We start from the raw sequence: 13,616 nt of genomic DNA on the forward strand, positions 1-13,616 counted from the left end.
ACAAAGCCAGGCTTGTCGCACAAGGCTACACATAAATTGAAGGGATTGACTATGAAGAAATTTTTGCTCCAGTAGCACGTCTTGAATCCATCCGTCTACTCCTGACTTTGTATCACCCTGACTTTGTATACAAGCTTGATAAAGCCCTGTATGGTCTAAAACAAGCTCCAAGAGCCTGGTATGAAAGGCTATCTCAATATCTAGTACAACATGGCTACAACCGATGGGGAGCAGACAAAACCTTGTTTATCAAAAGATCAGGTAAGCATGTAACCATTGCTCAAGTATATGTTGACGATATCATTTTTGGTTCCACTCAGGCAGGTGCCACTGATCAGCTCATCAAAGTCATGCAATAAGAATTCGAGATGAGTATGATTGGAGAACTGGCCTACATTCTAGGATTGCAAGTACATCAGACAGCTGAGGGAATTTTTGTATCTCAAGAAAAATATGCCAAAACCTAGTTAAACGATTTGGGTTAGAGTCATCAAAAGACGCAAAAACACCCATTTCAACAACTACAAAGTTATCAAAAGATGAGTCAGGCACAAACATTGACCCAACTCTCTACAGGAGTATGATAGGAAGTCTATTATATCTAATAGCAAGCCGCCCAGATATTATGTTAAGTGTTGGATTATGTGCTAGATTTCAAGCGACACCAAAAGAATCGCATCTTAAGGCAGTAAAACATATCATCAAATATGTCAAAGGTACGACTAACTATGGTATTTGTTTTTCAAATGACACAAATCTCAGTCTTGCAGGTTACAGTGATGCTGATTTGGCGAGAAATACAGATGATCGGAAAAGTACATCCGAAGGATGCTTCTTTATTGGAAATAACCTAGTTGCCTGGTTAAGTAAAAAGCAAAACTCAATATCATTGAGTACAGTTGAAGCCGAGTATATTGCCACAGGGAGTTGTTGCACTCAGTTACTCTGGATGCGTCAAATGCTGAGTGATTATGGAATAAGTCAAGAGCACATGACTCTATACTGTGACAACACAAGTGCAATCAACATCTCAAAAAATCCAGTTCAACACTCGCGTACAAAACATATTGATATTCGTCATCATTTCATCCGGGAACTAGTGGAGGATAAAGAAATTGACTTAAGCTATATCTCTACAGACAAGAATCTGGCAGATCTCTTCATGAAACCTTTGGACAAAACCAGATTTGAAACTCTTCGTGCAGCTCTAGGAGTCTGCAAAGTAACAAGTGAATAAGGTCCTATTTACCAAAATAAAGGAAAGTAAGTGGCCTCCTCTATGTGGTTTGCTTCTAATTTTGTTCCTAGTTCATTATTTTATTTATTTATTTATTTATTTGTGTTTTCAGGTCTACCTCAGCAATAGATGCGGACCCAGGGTCACTCCCACGGATATTTTTTTTATTGGCCCGTGTCGTAAATAATAAGGTTTCCGTCCCTCGTCAACCTTCTTTTTCTCATCTTATCTTCCGTAATCCCTAAGAATAGGTCAAACTTGTTACACCTTCTCATAACAAAAGCCTTTGCCTCGAGATTCACATACCCTAAAATCTCGATTCCTTCATCTTCCTCATCATGCTTTCCATCGGAGAAATCTCTCTCCCACCATGGCAGAAAATACCAATTCCATCAATCCCTTTCTCGTCTATCTCTCTGATGATGAGAAAATAGAGCTCTATCGACGGATTCTGATCGTAACTTCACCCCTGTTACCATAAGTCGAGGAAAGAGTACTAGCTACATTAGTACACAATCATGACCTAATGGAGAATCTCACCTTGAAGGAGTCGAAGCGGATACTCACCATGGCTACTCACATTATAGTTGATCCTTGGCCAGTAGATTCCGAAATCTCGGTGCGTGTTAATTTGGAGAAGGAGTTCCTGATTGATGAAGATCAATTCGCCGCTGAAATAGAGGCAAAAAGTCAAAAGCTTTGGTAAATTTTTCTGCCCCTCTGGATGGCAATAGCTCGTTGCCCGAGCCTAGGGTTCCTAAGTTGTTTATGAATGTTCGTGATATATCTATCTTCTCAAATGTGAAATCATCTTTACTATGTGTGGATACTAACCCCTTGTCAACAGTTGTGTACACTGGTCCTCTTCCGAGGTTTAAGAACCCTATGCGCGACTCTAGCATTGTTTCTCAATCAAGGCCTCCACCTGCTTCCTCTGGTTTCTCAATTAGAGATCTCATTCCGCACTCTGGTGAACCACTCTCTCCTTCTCAAAGGTCTGTCTTGGTGGATCTTGTCTCCAACTTACCAAAACCCCCATCCTCCACTCAATCTGTTCCCATTGTGTCTGTCCCTTTCCAAAAAGATCCTCCTAAGTCACGAAAAGGTAAAGCCAAAATTGGGTCTGTTTCCACACTAGTGTTCTCCAAAAGAAAAGCTTCTGAATTTGAGGATGATGACTTAGTTATCTTGTCTGAAGTTAGGAAACATCGGTCTACACCCTCTGGCTCTGTTCGTTTGACTCGGTCTAAAATAGGTTCTCCAACCCCGGTCATTCCTCCAGTCCCTGTGTCTAAACCAGTTTCTAAGTCTGCCACGAAATCGACCAAAAAGCCATCCCAGAAATCTAAATCAACCCCAGCTTCCAAAGCCTCTTCTTCCAAACAGCCTAAACCTAAGGTATTCCAACCTACGTTGCATCTGCCTGAACTTCAAGACTTGTGGGAGCTCAATCTATCTCGATCTCTTCTTGTTGAGAAGGTGATTGATGTGGACAATATGCTATCGCTTTGCAACATTATCACTCTTCTTCGTGATCAGACTCTTCTCGACACTGTTCGTGGCAAAGACACTTACTCTATGTGGCTTACCCCAAAATTCTACACAAACCTCTCCTCTGATTCTGCTCTAGCCTCTTCACCTCACTATCATCAGGTGTATGCTCGTGGAAGATGGTTTGATTTCAGTCCTGTAGTGATTAACAGGTACTTCAACCAGACTGCCTTCGAAGAGGATTTTGAACCTGGGTTGGATGTTTTGGCTTCGAGTCTCACTCATGCTGCGGTTACTACCTGGCCTTCCGCTGATCTGCTCTCTACTTTGCTCACCACGATATACTCTGTCCTATTTAGACTTGTCTGTAGCAATTGGCTTCCATTTGTTGCTCTGCATTGTGTTAGCAAGAAGATGGTTGTGCTTCTCTATAAGATTCGGCACAAGATTAACTTTGATCTTGGTTCTCTGATTTACAATCATATCATGGGTTTTACAAAGGGTAAAGAGCCAAAGGTCCATCTGCCGTTTTCATGTTTGATCTATGGCATCCTGAAGGAGAAAGGTATTCAACTCTATGAGAATGAACATGAGTATGCTATTTAGAAGAAATATACTATGGACTATCGACTGCACCAGCATTCTCATTTTGATGATCGTGATTTGTTGATAGCAGAAATCTTTCAGGCCCCAGCTCCTACCTCAACAGCTTCTGGGTCATACTTTGCTAAACCTAACCCTGTGTCTACTTCTTCACCAGCGGTTCCTCTAGAGCTTTCAGATCTTCGCCAACAGGCATTTGATTACATGGCTGTCTCCACTCCCTTGAAACCGAACATTACCTCCCTCCAGGCAGTGGTTGTGGATACTGAAGATAAGCTTGCATCGACTCTACGCCAGATCTCTGTTCTTGAAAACTCCATTTCTGCTCGTTCTGCAGCTCATGAAGATCCAGCAGATCCTGAAGACTCTGGCTCTCCATAAGGATGCTCGAGTCACTAGATGATCATCGTTGCCTTTGCAGATTAGTAGAAGAAAAAGGGGAGTACAAGTGAGGGGGAGTTCAGTTTTTTTTTTTTTTTTTTTGTTTTTTGGCTCAAGTGCCAAATAGCACCATGAACCAACAACGAAATGTCATCCTGCACCCTAATCTTATATAAGTGATTATTCAATTCACAAACCAAAAAAAAAAAATTATTCACCTAGCATTTTTTACAGGTTACCGTGAAGTTAAAAGTTATAAGTTGGTGATGTGGCGGTCACTTGGCTGGGACGTGTGATATTTTGTAGATGTGGCAGAGACATGTATAGATGTGGCATCCATTCATCTCTTTAATGTAATAATTTAGGCAAAATCAACCACAAATCCATAATCGCAATCCCTTTGAATGTCCGAAGAATCTCATTCTCAAATCCCAAATCGCGACTTGAACAATCTGATTCGCAAATCCTTAATCGCAAACCCAAATCCGTAATCGCCTAGCTTAAGCCCTAATATGTATTTGTAATTCGAAACCCTAAATCCCAAAACCGAGAAGACTGGAACCAAGAAGAGTGGAAAGAAGATTGGAAATAAGTGCCAAACCTCAAACCGAGTCAGGTATGTAGAACACTCTTTGAATATTGTTATGAATATATGCTTTTAATATGTAATATTGTATTGATTGTGATGTAGTGGGGTCCTATATGCTTTGAATATATGTTTGTATATATTGTGGTCCTATATGCTTTGAATATGATGCTGGGTGGACCTACTGTTTTAGCTTTTCGTTTAATTTTGTATTGATTGTGATGCAGTGGGGTCCTGCTATAGTATGTTTAAGTTGTTTTTGTCTGTATATACTGTTATACTGATGTAGTGGGATCCTACGATGTTGCTTTTACGTGCTGCTCTAGTTTGTTTATTGTTGCTTTTATGTTGCTTTTAGTGTAAAGTGTAAATGGATAAACTGTAAAGTGTATACTGTATTGCTGCTCTAGTTTGTTTAGTGTAAAGTGTATACTGTATTGCTGCTCTAGTTTGTATAGTGTAAAGTGTTTAAAGTGTAGAGGTAGAGGTAGAGGTAGAGGAAGGCTTGCTGGAAGTGGTGGAAGAGCTGTTAGAAGTGGTGGAAGAGATGCTGCTAATGTTGATAGTGGTTTGTTATCTCAAGAAAGCAACATTGGAATGTCAGGTAATGATACAAAAAGTTTATTTATATTTGTTCTAGAACTGTTAGATTATGATACTAATATTTTGTTTTTATTTATGCTTGTAGAGTGCACACAAAATTGAAGACATCAAGTGGCTGTTTTGGCAAGATAAAGTGAATGCTTAATGACTATTTTGAAGACATCAAGTGACTATTTTTGCAAGATAAATCCAATGCTTAATGACTGTTTTGAAGAAATCAATAGACTGTTTTGGCTTATGTATTCTATGTAAATCTGACTTATTGGCTTATGTAATTACCAATGTAGTATGACTTATTGGCTTATAGCCTTGTGTACTCTTAATGTTTTTTTGCAGTCATCTGGTCTATCTTATAAACCTGGTTCTGTAGCTGGTTTCTTTTTCTTAATGAATTTGCAGCCACTTGGTTTCTTTTTCTTAATTCTTGTATTCTTGTTTTGTGTATCCAAACTTCCAGATGATTGAACATGAATGAACTTCTAGATGATTGAACATGAATGAACTACTTCTCTGTGATTCTAGTTGGCATTTAATTTGTTACTAGATTAAGGATATACATAACAGCTACTTAACTCATCAAACAAATTGAAAGCTAGGATATGGAGATTATACCACGCATATCCTAATAAACAATAGTTGTTTGACTCATCAAACTGGAATCTGCTGCTTGACTCATCAAACTGGAATCTGTTGCTTGACTCATCAAACTGGATATGGACATTATACCATGCAAACAACAGCTGCTTGAACCATCAAACTGGAAGCTAATTACAATTATTACATTACAAAACTATAAACTGGAATTCAATGCAAGCTTAAAACTGGAAATTCAAATTGCAAACTGGAAACTTAAATTGCAAAATACCAATTTTTCATTACAATGCCAAACCATTACAATTTCTAACTACAAATTTTTGCTAGAAGCACCACAATTACAATTAGGAGAACAACACACTTGATCCTCAACACATCGTTTTCTTTTTTCATACCATAATACTCATTTACAATTAATTCTTTTACAATTTCGATTTCACTCCTCAAAGGCACCACCATCTTCTTTAGGTCTTCATGCTCACCTTCACTCCTCCTTGCACTGTGATCCTTCCAAAGGAAGAAGCCACAACCATTGCCATCCTATACAACTCAATTAAAAAAATTACCCATAAAAAAGTAAAAAATTACCAAAATCAAAAACCAAATAACTTACCCAAAAAATGACGAACCCTAGCTTTAATAAACTCAAAATTCATACAAGATTTCAATAAATACGAACCTTCCATCTTTGACACCCAAAGAATTGCTTTCCCGAATCTCTACTTGTGTAAATTGGAGCTTTCAACCCACAATTACAAAAAACACTAGGCTCGTACTCCATGTTTACTCTAACCCGTGATGAAGTTGAAGAAGATGACATAATGGAGAGCTCTGGCTTAGACAGAGGAAGAGGAAACTGTTATCGTCGGAAAACCTAGGGATGTGGCAATCGTCTACAAGGGCCGCGATAGGGAGAAGATGAATACATTATAAATAACCCAAATTTGAAAGAAATGTTTTAATCAGCTGCCACATCAATTTTAACCGGAGCCATGTCATCTAGGCAACAGGGTAACCTGTAAAAAATGCTAGGCGAATAATTTTTTTTGGTTTGTGAATCGAATAATCACTTATATAAGATTAGGGTGCGGGATGACATTTCGTTGTTGGTTCATGGTGCTATTTGGCACTTGAGCCTTTATTATTATTTTTTTTTGTATTGGTTGTTGGCTTGGTTGGATGGTCTGACTGCACACAAACTGGTCTTTTGTAATAATGTGTGGTTATTTGCTTAGTTGTTTTTGCTCAATATGCTCCATTGCTTAAATGTGATAAAGTGCCCTTATTTGTTTTGGTATGTCAATTTGTGTGATTCTTTCTATGCACAACATGAATTACGTGTGTTTGATATGTCAATTTGCTTTTACGTGTTTCTACTTGTTTTAATCCAGTTCGTGTGACAGTCTGGTATGAGGAGGGTTATGATGTGGTTTTTTTTCGGGAGGCATATCTGCATATGATCCAGGCATATGTAATTTGTTAACAAATATACTCTGGTTGTTTAATAATCTTAATATCAAGCCTAAGAGTATATCTTGTGTAAGTATGTATTTTGTCAACTAACTGCTAAAGGGGGAGTTTGTAAGTGCACACAAAAATGTGACACATTGGACCCTATAGGTATTGGCTAAATTAGTTGTCAAAATAATCCACTATGCCGTATTTTGGATCAGAAACAGTTGCACTGACAGTCTTCAGAATTGCTCTTTCAAATGTTGTTTTCTACCAAGACCCTACATCTATGCGGATCTAGATCATAAGGTGCTGACGCTTTTCAGGACCAAGCAGCAGCTCTTTTAGTCTTGGAAGTCTCTCTTCTCACCTCTATCAAAGGCTACTTTGTCTAGTGAGAAGATGTCGATTTTATGAAGTACAAGATACACAATCTTAATACCTCTTATCCAATATACCGTCCATCCTGTTACTGTCATTGAAGACACCTAGTCATAGTATGAAATCTGGCTTGCACGATCAGTCCTCATAGATGATAGTTGGGTCGATAGAGTAGTGTAGTGAGTACCTTGTGTGTATTGAACTCTCTCTTGTACTCTTTTGATTGGGCTGACGTGAGTAGCCCCGCAGACGTAGGAGTGAGGCTCCGAACTGCGTGAACACATCATGGTGTTTGGTTCCATTTATTATTCATTTTATTGTTTGTTTTATCTTCTGCCTTAGAATCTGTTCCTAACCCAGATTAAACTACGAATACTAAAATTTAGTAGGAACCTTAGTATTAAATCTTGCATTCAAGATCCACACGCTTTTTCAATTGGTATTAGAGCAAGGAGACTTAAGTTATTAGTCTACTCAATCTGGCTTCGGTGTGGTTCTAAATTGAACTCGAGATCTTTTTATCGGGCTTTATTTTTATGGTTTACTTGTTTGTACTTATTGTGCATTATGTCTTGCAGAATGGACCGACAAAGAGCACCTCCTGAGCTTACAGGTGACAACTATGCGTATTGGAAGGCTCGCACAAAAATGCACATTCGCGCACAAGGGGAGAGGATCTGGAGGGCAGTCCTTACTGGGTGGACTCCACCTACTAAAGCTGCAGCCACTGCGGATGTTCTCCCAGTCCTCAGACCAGAAACAGAATGGTCAGATGAGGAGATGACTCTCGCAGGATATAACAATAAAGCCTTAAATACTATTTATTCTTTAATGCATGAGAGTCAGTTTACTATCATTTCTGGGTGTAACTCAGCCAAAGATGCTTGGGAAACTTTGGAAACCACATATGAAGGGACAAATCCGTCAAGCAAAGCAAACTTCAAATGGTCCAAATTGACTTCGAGGAGTTAAAACTGAAAGAAGATGAAATGATTGTTGAGTTTCATGCGCGTATACAAGAGCTGGCCAACCGAGCAATTTTAATCTACGAATATTAAAATTTAGTAGGAACTTTAGTATTAAATCTTGCATTCAAGATCTACACGCTTTTTCACTATCTCTACTAGGATTAGCAGAAACTGGTGCGGTTTGCATGTTTTTGACGCGTCGAATCTTTTGGGCTCAAACTTGTCCATTTTGGCTCCAAACTCGCCCCGGGAACTTTCTTTGCTCTTGCACTTGACCTATAATGGTTCTAAAACACTAACAAACACCGTAAAACATTCAAAACAAGTGTGAACTATAACGAAATGATACAACAAGGGATTATGCAATTAAATTATCAAAATTATGAGCTTTTTAAGCCTAACAAGTATAATCAAACTAATACTAGAAATGTGCACAATTAGACTCACATCATTGATCAACATATTACTCCCAAAATGGGAAATAAAAGATTATGATAAGTCTTACACACATTAGGAAAACACATATAATCCATAATTAAGTGTAAACTTGATTAATATAACATGTCTTACTCATGATCCTGAAGAACAAAGTGGATGTACTGTGTCTCCTACCCATTAATTATGGTTGTACGCGTGGAGATTCAATCGAGATAATAGAACTAACCAAATCTTTATATATATTTATATTCATAATAATAAAAACTGTAGTAAATATAAAACATATACTTAAAATGGTAAGCGAAGTGAGGAATGTAAATAAATATTACCAAATAGTTTGGATGCATTAATTTGGGTAGGACCAAGTTAATCGAAAGCTTTCAACATGTATGTCATGTTTGGAAAGTCGTTTTTGTTATACTGAAAGACTCTTGTAGAATGCATGAACAAGATCTTGTATTTGTGGTGCGCAGTTTTGTATCTAATGTCATTTGTTGCAACAATAAAGTTTTAAATGGAGTACAAATGACCTCAGAAAAGATTTTTTTAAATTCATCAACTTGAGCCTTTTTTATGGTTGCATGTATACGCGTACCGTAAATTACCAAAAAGTAAAATTTTGATGAATATATATATATATATATATATATATATATATATATATATATATATATATATATATATTCATCAAAATTTTACTTTTTGGTAATTTAGGGTACGTGAATATGTGTTATATAAGTAACATATTAGCATGTGAATTATAAAACTAATATATATAACAAAAATATATATTGGGAATGAATATATTATGAAATAATACATATCTATATACTAAAAGTCACGTATATACCTCATAATCATGAAACACACACTCCAAAGTATGCGAATTGTAGGTGTTATTGTTGAATGTTGACTCGTACATTCGGATTAGATGAACTTGTATTGCTCAATTATTCATGGAGTTAGCGGTTATTTGGTTAAAAAGATTGAAGGTAGGAGCCATATTGAAAAGTATGTCGTATTGTAAGGGTGAAAGGTAAAAGAAAACTGCAAGAAGAGGATTAAACATGATTGAAAAGAATGACGAATGAGGTATTTATAACGAAAAAATTATGCTTACCAAATCTATATATACCAAATTTAAAAAATAACAATCGTATGCAATATTAATTTGATTCTATATACCAAAATTAAAAACCAAATCTATATATACCAAATTTAAAAAATAATCATTGTATGCAATATTAATTTGATTCTATATACCAAAATTTAAAAAAAAAAAAAAAACCATTATATGCAATATTTACATATAATGCTTAAGGTTGAAGGTTGAATGAGCCACATATAATGCAAATTATATGTAATGACTTTCCGTGCAAATTAATGTATACAAATTTATTAAGGTTATGAGTTATGTATGAAAAATATATGTAATGATTCTATATACCAAATTTATTTACATATAATCACTTATGAGTTATGTATACAAATTTAACACACTATTTTTCGTGAATCAGTAATAACTTTATTTGGTAAGCTTTATATAGAGTTAATACCCATTTTGGTCCCTCGACTAGTAGGTAATGCACAATTTAGTCTCAAACTATTAAAAGTACTCAATTTAGTCCTCTAACTTGTAAAATATACTCAATTTGGTCCTCCGTAACAATTGTCATCTATCCACCGTTATAGAGAGGGGCAAAAACGTCTTTTATCTAAAGTCGAGGGACCAAAATGGGTATTAACTATTATTATCTAATAGTCGAGGGACCAAAATGAGTATTAAGTTTATTATTATTATTATTATTGTTGTTGTTATATTTGATATTGGGTCAATATCTCCCGCCACCATATTATTGCTTTTTTTCCTTCTTTTTTTTTTTGGTGACGAGAAAAATTCGCAATCATAAGTTTATATGTGCAAAAAAATCGAGAGAGTGTGACAAAAATCGAACTCTATAATGATCTTCAAATAATGCTCCACTCACTTGACCACTCTTTAGTCCTTTCGAAACATAACGATATCTTTTGATGATTTGATTTGGAGTGAAATTAGTGTGATCTTGGACGGACTTGGATTGTTTGAAAGAAATCTTGTGAAAGTACGTAAGATCAACAGGCTTGTCTTGATTAGGGGTGTGCAAACTTCGGTAAATGTTTGGTTAACCGACCGAACCGACAAAGTTCGGTTAACCATTTTTAACCAAACTTTTTTTGCTCTGTTAATGGTTAAAGATTTTTTAAAATTTTTGTTAACGGTTAATTCGATTCGAAATTGTCACTTAACTGAAATTATATATATATATATATATATATATATATATATATATATATATATATATATATATATATATATATATATATAGATAGATAGATATATAGAGAGAGATGTGTATTCAAATGAGGACAAGTATATTATAGAGGACTGTGAGGACAAATATAGTGTGTGCCACTAGCTGGTATGTCGTGTGCATGGCCGAATGTTGTCGTGTGCCACAGTTTGTATGTCGCGTGCTGGATTTGTTAATTTATAGAGCCTGGGTTTGAAACCTGATGTTTACATTTATTCTTGTGTGCCATTATGTATTAAGTTGTGTGCCTGGTATTAATTTGTTGTGTGCCCATTATTTGTCCTCACAGTCCTCTATATATTGTTGTCCTCATTTGAACTCAACCCTATATATATATATATATATATATATATATATATATATATATATATATATATATATATATATATAATATGTAAAATTCCTATAAATTTGTAATAATGTTATGGTATTGTTTTTTGTATATTTTCTTATTGATTTATTATTATATGTATTATTTTAATTAGATTTATTATTTTATTTTATTTTATTTTTTAGGATTTAACTGATCGATTAACCGAAGAAAACTTCAATTTAGTTAATTCAGTAATACAAAGTTCGGTTCGATTAACGGTTAAAGTTTTACAAATTTCAGTTAAAACAGTTTGGTTAATCGATTGCACACCCCTAGTAATGATATACAAAACTAAACTAAGAGCAACCCCTTCTATGATTTTTTGTGGGGTCCAATATGAGTTGGGGGATAGAGAAGGAGGAGAGATATGCAATTTATATCTGCACCAGGGTGCACATTGCATTGTGCGCCTTGCTGCAAAACGATGTCGTTTTGGATTTTTTTTTTGGGAATTTCGCTTTCCTGTGTCGACTGTTAATTTTCTTTAAAAGAAATTTCATGTTTCAAAAATGTACATAATTGTATACTAGAATGTATATAATTGTATAACAAAATACACATACTCTTTTTTGAAAAGATAATACACATAATCTAACATAATACATAATACACATAAACTTTTAACATAATACACATAGACTCTTAACATAATACACAAAAATTTCATGTTTCGGATGTACATAATTGTATAAAAAAATGTACATAATTGTATAAAAAAATCTACATAATTGTATAAAAAATGTACATAATTGTACACCATAATGTACATAATCGCGTGAACTTCCTACACAACTTAACAAAATGATGTCGTTTTGAGAGGCGCGGGGCGCACAATGCGCCGTGGTGCAGGGTATAACAATTGAGATAGATTAGAGTGAATTTTGAACTCCTGAGAGATAATGGTTTTTTGTGGGCCTCAGGAGAGAAAAAAATATGAAAGAAAGACTGCGCATGCTTTTTTTGTGCTGCATTTTAGTTTTTAAAATAATAGGAAGTAATATGGTGGTAGGAGACATTGTACCAATATCAAATATAATAATAATTAATAATTAATAAAAAATAATAATTAATAATAATAATAATAATAATAATAATAATAATAATAATAATAATAAAGTTAATACCCATTTTGTTCCCTCGCCTATTAGATAATAATAGCTAATACCCATTTTTGTCCCTCGACTTTAGATAAAATGACTGTTGGTTTTAGGGGTTTTGATGGTAACCACACAGTGGTCCAACATCACCGAAAAACAAGTAATAAGTGAATAATAAAGGGGAAAAGTAAAGGAGACACAATATTTTTAATGTGGAAACCGAAAGGTGAAAACCACGAGCCTTTTTGGGCGGTGCCAAGCCAAATTCCACTATTTTCCACTATATTTTGTGAGTAGTCATACATGTACAATTTGTGTTCTCGTAGAGAGAAGTAGAGAGAGATGTAAAAGTAGAGAGATGCAGTTGTAGAGAAGATGGCGTGTGGAGAGATGAAGATCGGCTAGGGTAAAGATGATTAGGGTAAAATCGGCCCTCCCTTGATTGAACTCCATTCTTGTATATATAGTAGAATAAATACAAGACGTATTGTAAGGTGGTATGTTTATGGTAACTGGGTATTTATGGTAGAGTGGATATATAGTAGAAAGTAGAGGAATTTAGGGAATATAAGTGGGTTTAGGGAATCTGGAGATATTTAGGCAATGAGAGGTGATATTAGGCTAGTAATAATATTTAGGAAGGTAATTTATGAGGGTTGAATTGCCAAATCTCGGGATTGCCATATAATAATTTCTTCCACTGCCAAGGATGACTGGCCACTAAGGATGGCTGGCCACTAGGGATGACTGTCCGCCAGGAATGACTGGTTACTGTGGATGACCACCCGCCAATGATGACTAGTTATCGGGGATGACCGTCTACCAAGGATGATTAGTTATCGGGGATGACCGCCCACCAAGGCTGACTAGTTACCGGGAATGACCGCCCACTAGGGATGACTAGTTACCGGGGATGACCGCTTGCCAATGATGACTAGTTACCGGGGATGACCGCCCACCAGGGATGACTGGTTACCGGGGATGACTACCCTCCAAAAATGACTGGTTGCCAATACTAGCTGGTCATGATCCCAGTGCTGAGTGCCGAGTGCTAAGTCCGA

The 13,616-nt window shown here is 35.9% G+C and overlaps 1 protein-coding gene across 1 annotated transcript; it reads left to right on the top strand.

Annotated features, from left to right (window-relative positions):
- Positions 1-1,763: 1,763 nt before the first annotated feature.
- Positions 1,764-3,334, top strand: LOC109166029. Its single transcript, XM_019314913.1, has 2 exons — positions 1,764-1,939; positions 1,972-3,334. The coding sequence occupies exons 1-2, from the start codon at positions 1,764-1,766 to the stop codon at positions 3,332-3,334; spliced, it is 1,539 nt and encodes a 512-aa protein (XP_019170458.1).
- Positions 3,335-13,616: the final 10,282 nt, after the last annotated feature.

Source organism: Ipomoea nil, unplaced genomic scaffold (assembly GCF_001879475.1).
Source record: "Ipomoea nil cultivar Tokyo-kokei standard unplaced genomic scaffold, Asagao_1.1 scaffold3084, whole genome shotgun sequence".
In the NCBI taxonomy this organism is placed as follows: domain Eukaryota; kingdom Viridiplantae; phylum Streptophyta; class Magnoliopsida; order Solanales; family Convolvulaceae; genus Ipomoea; species Ipomoea nil.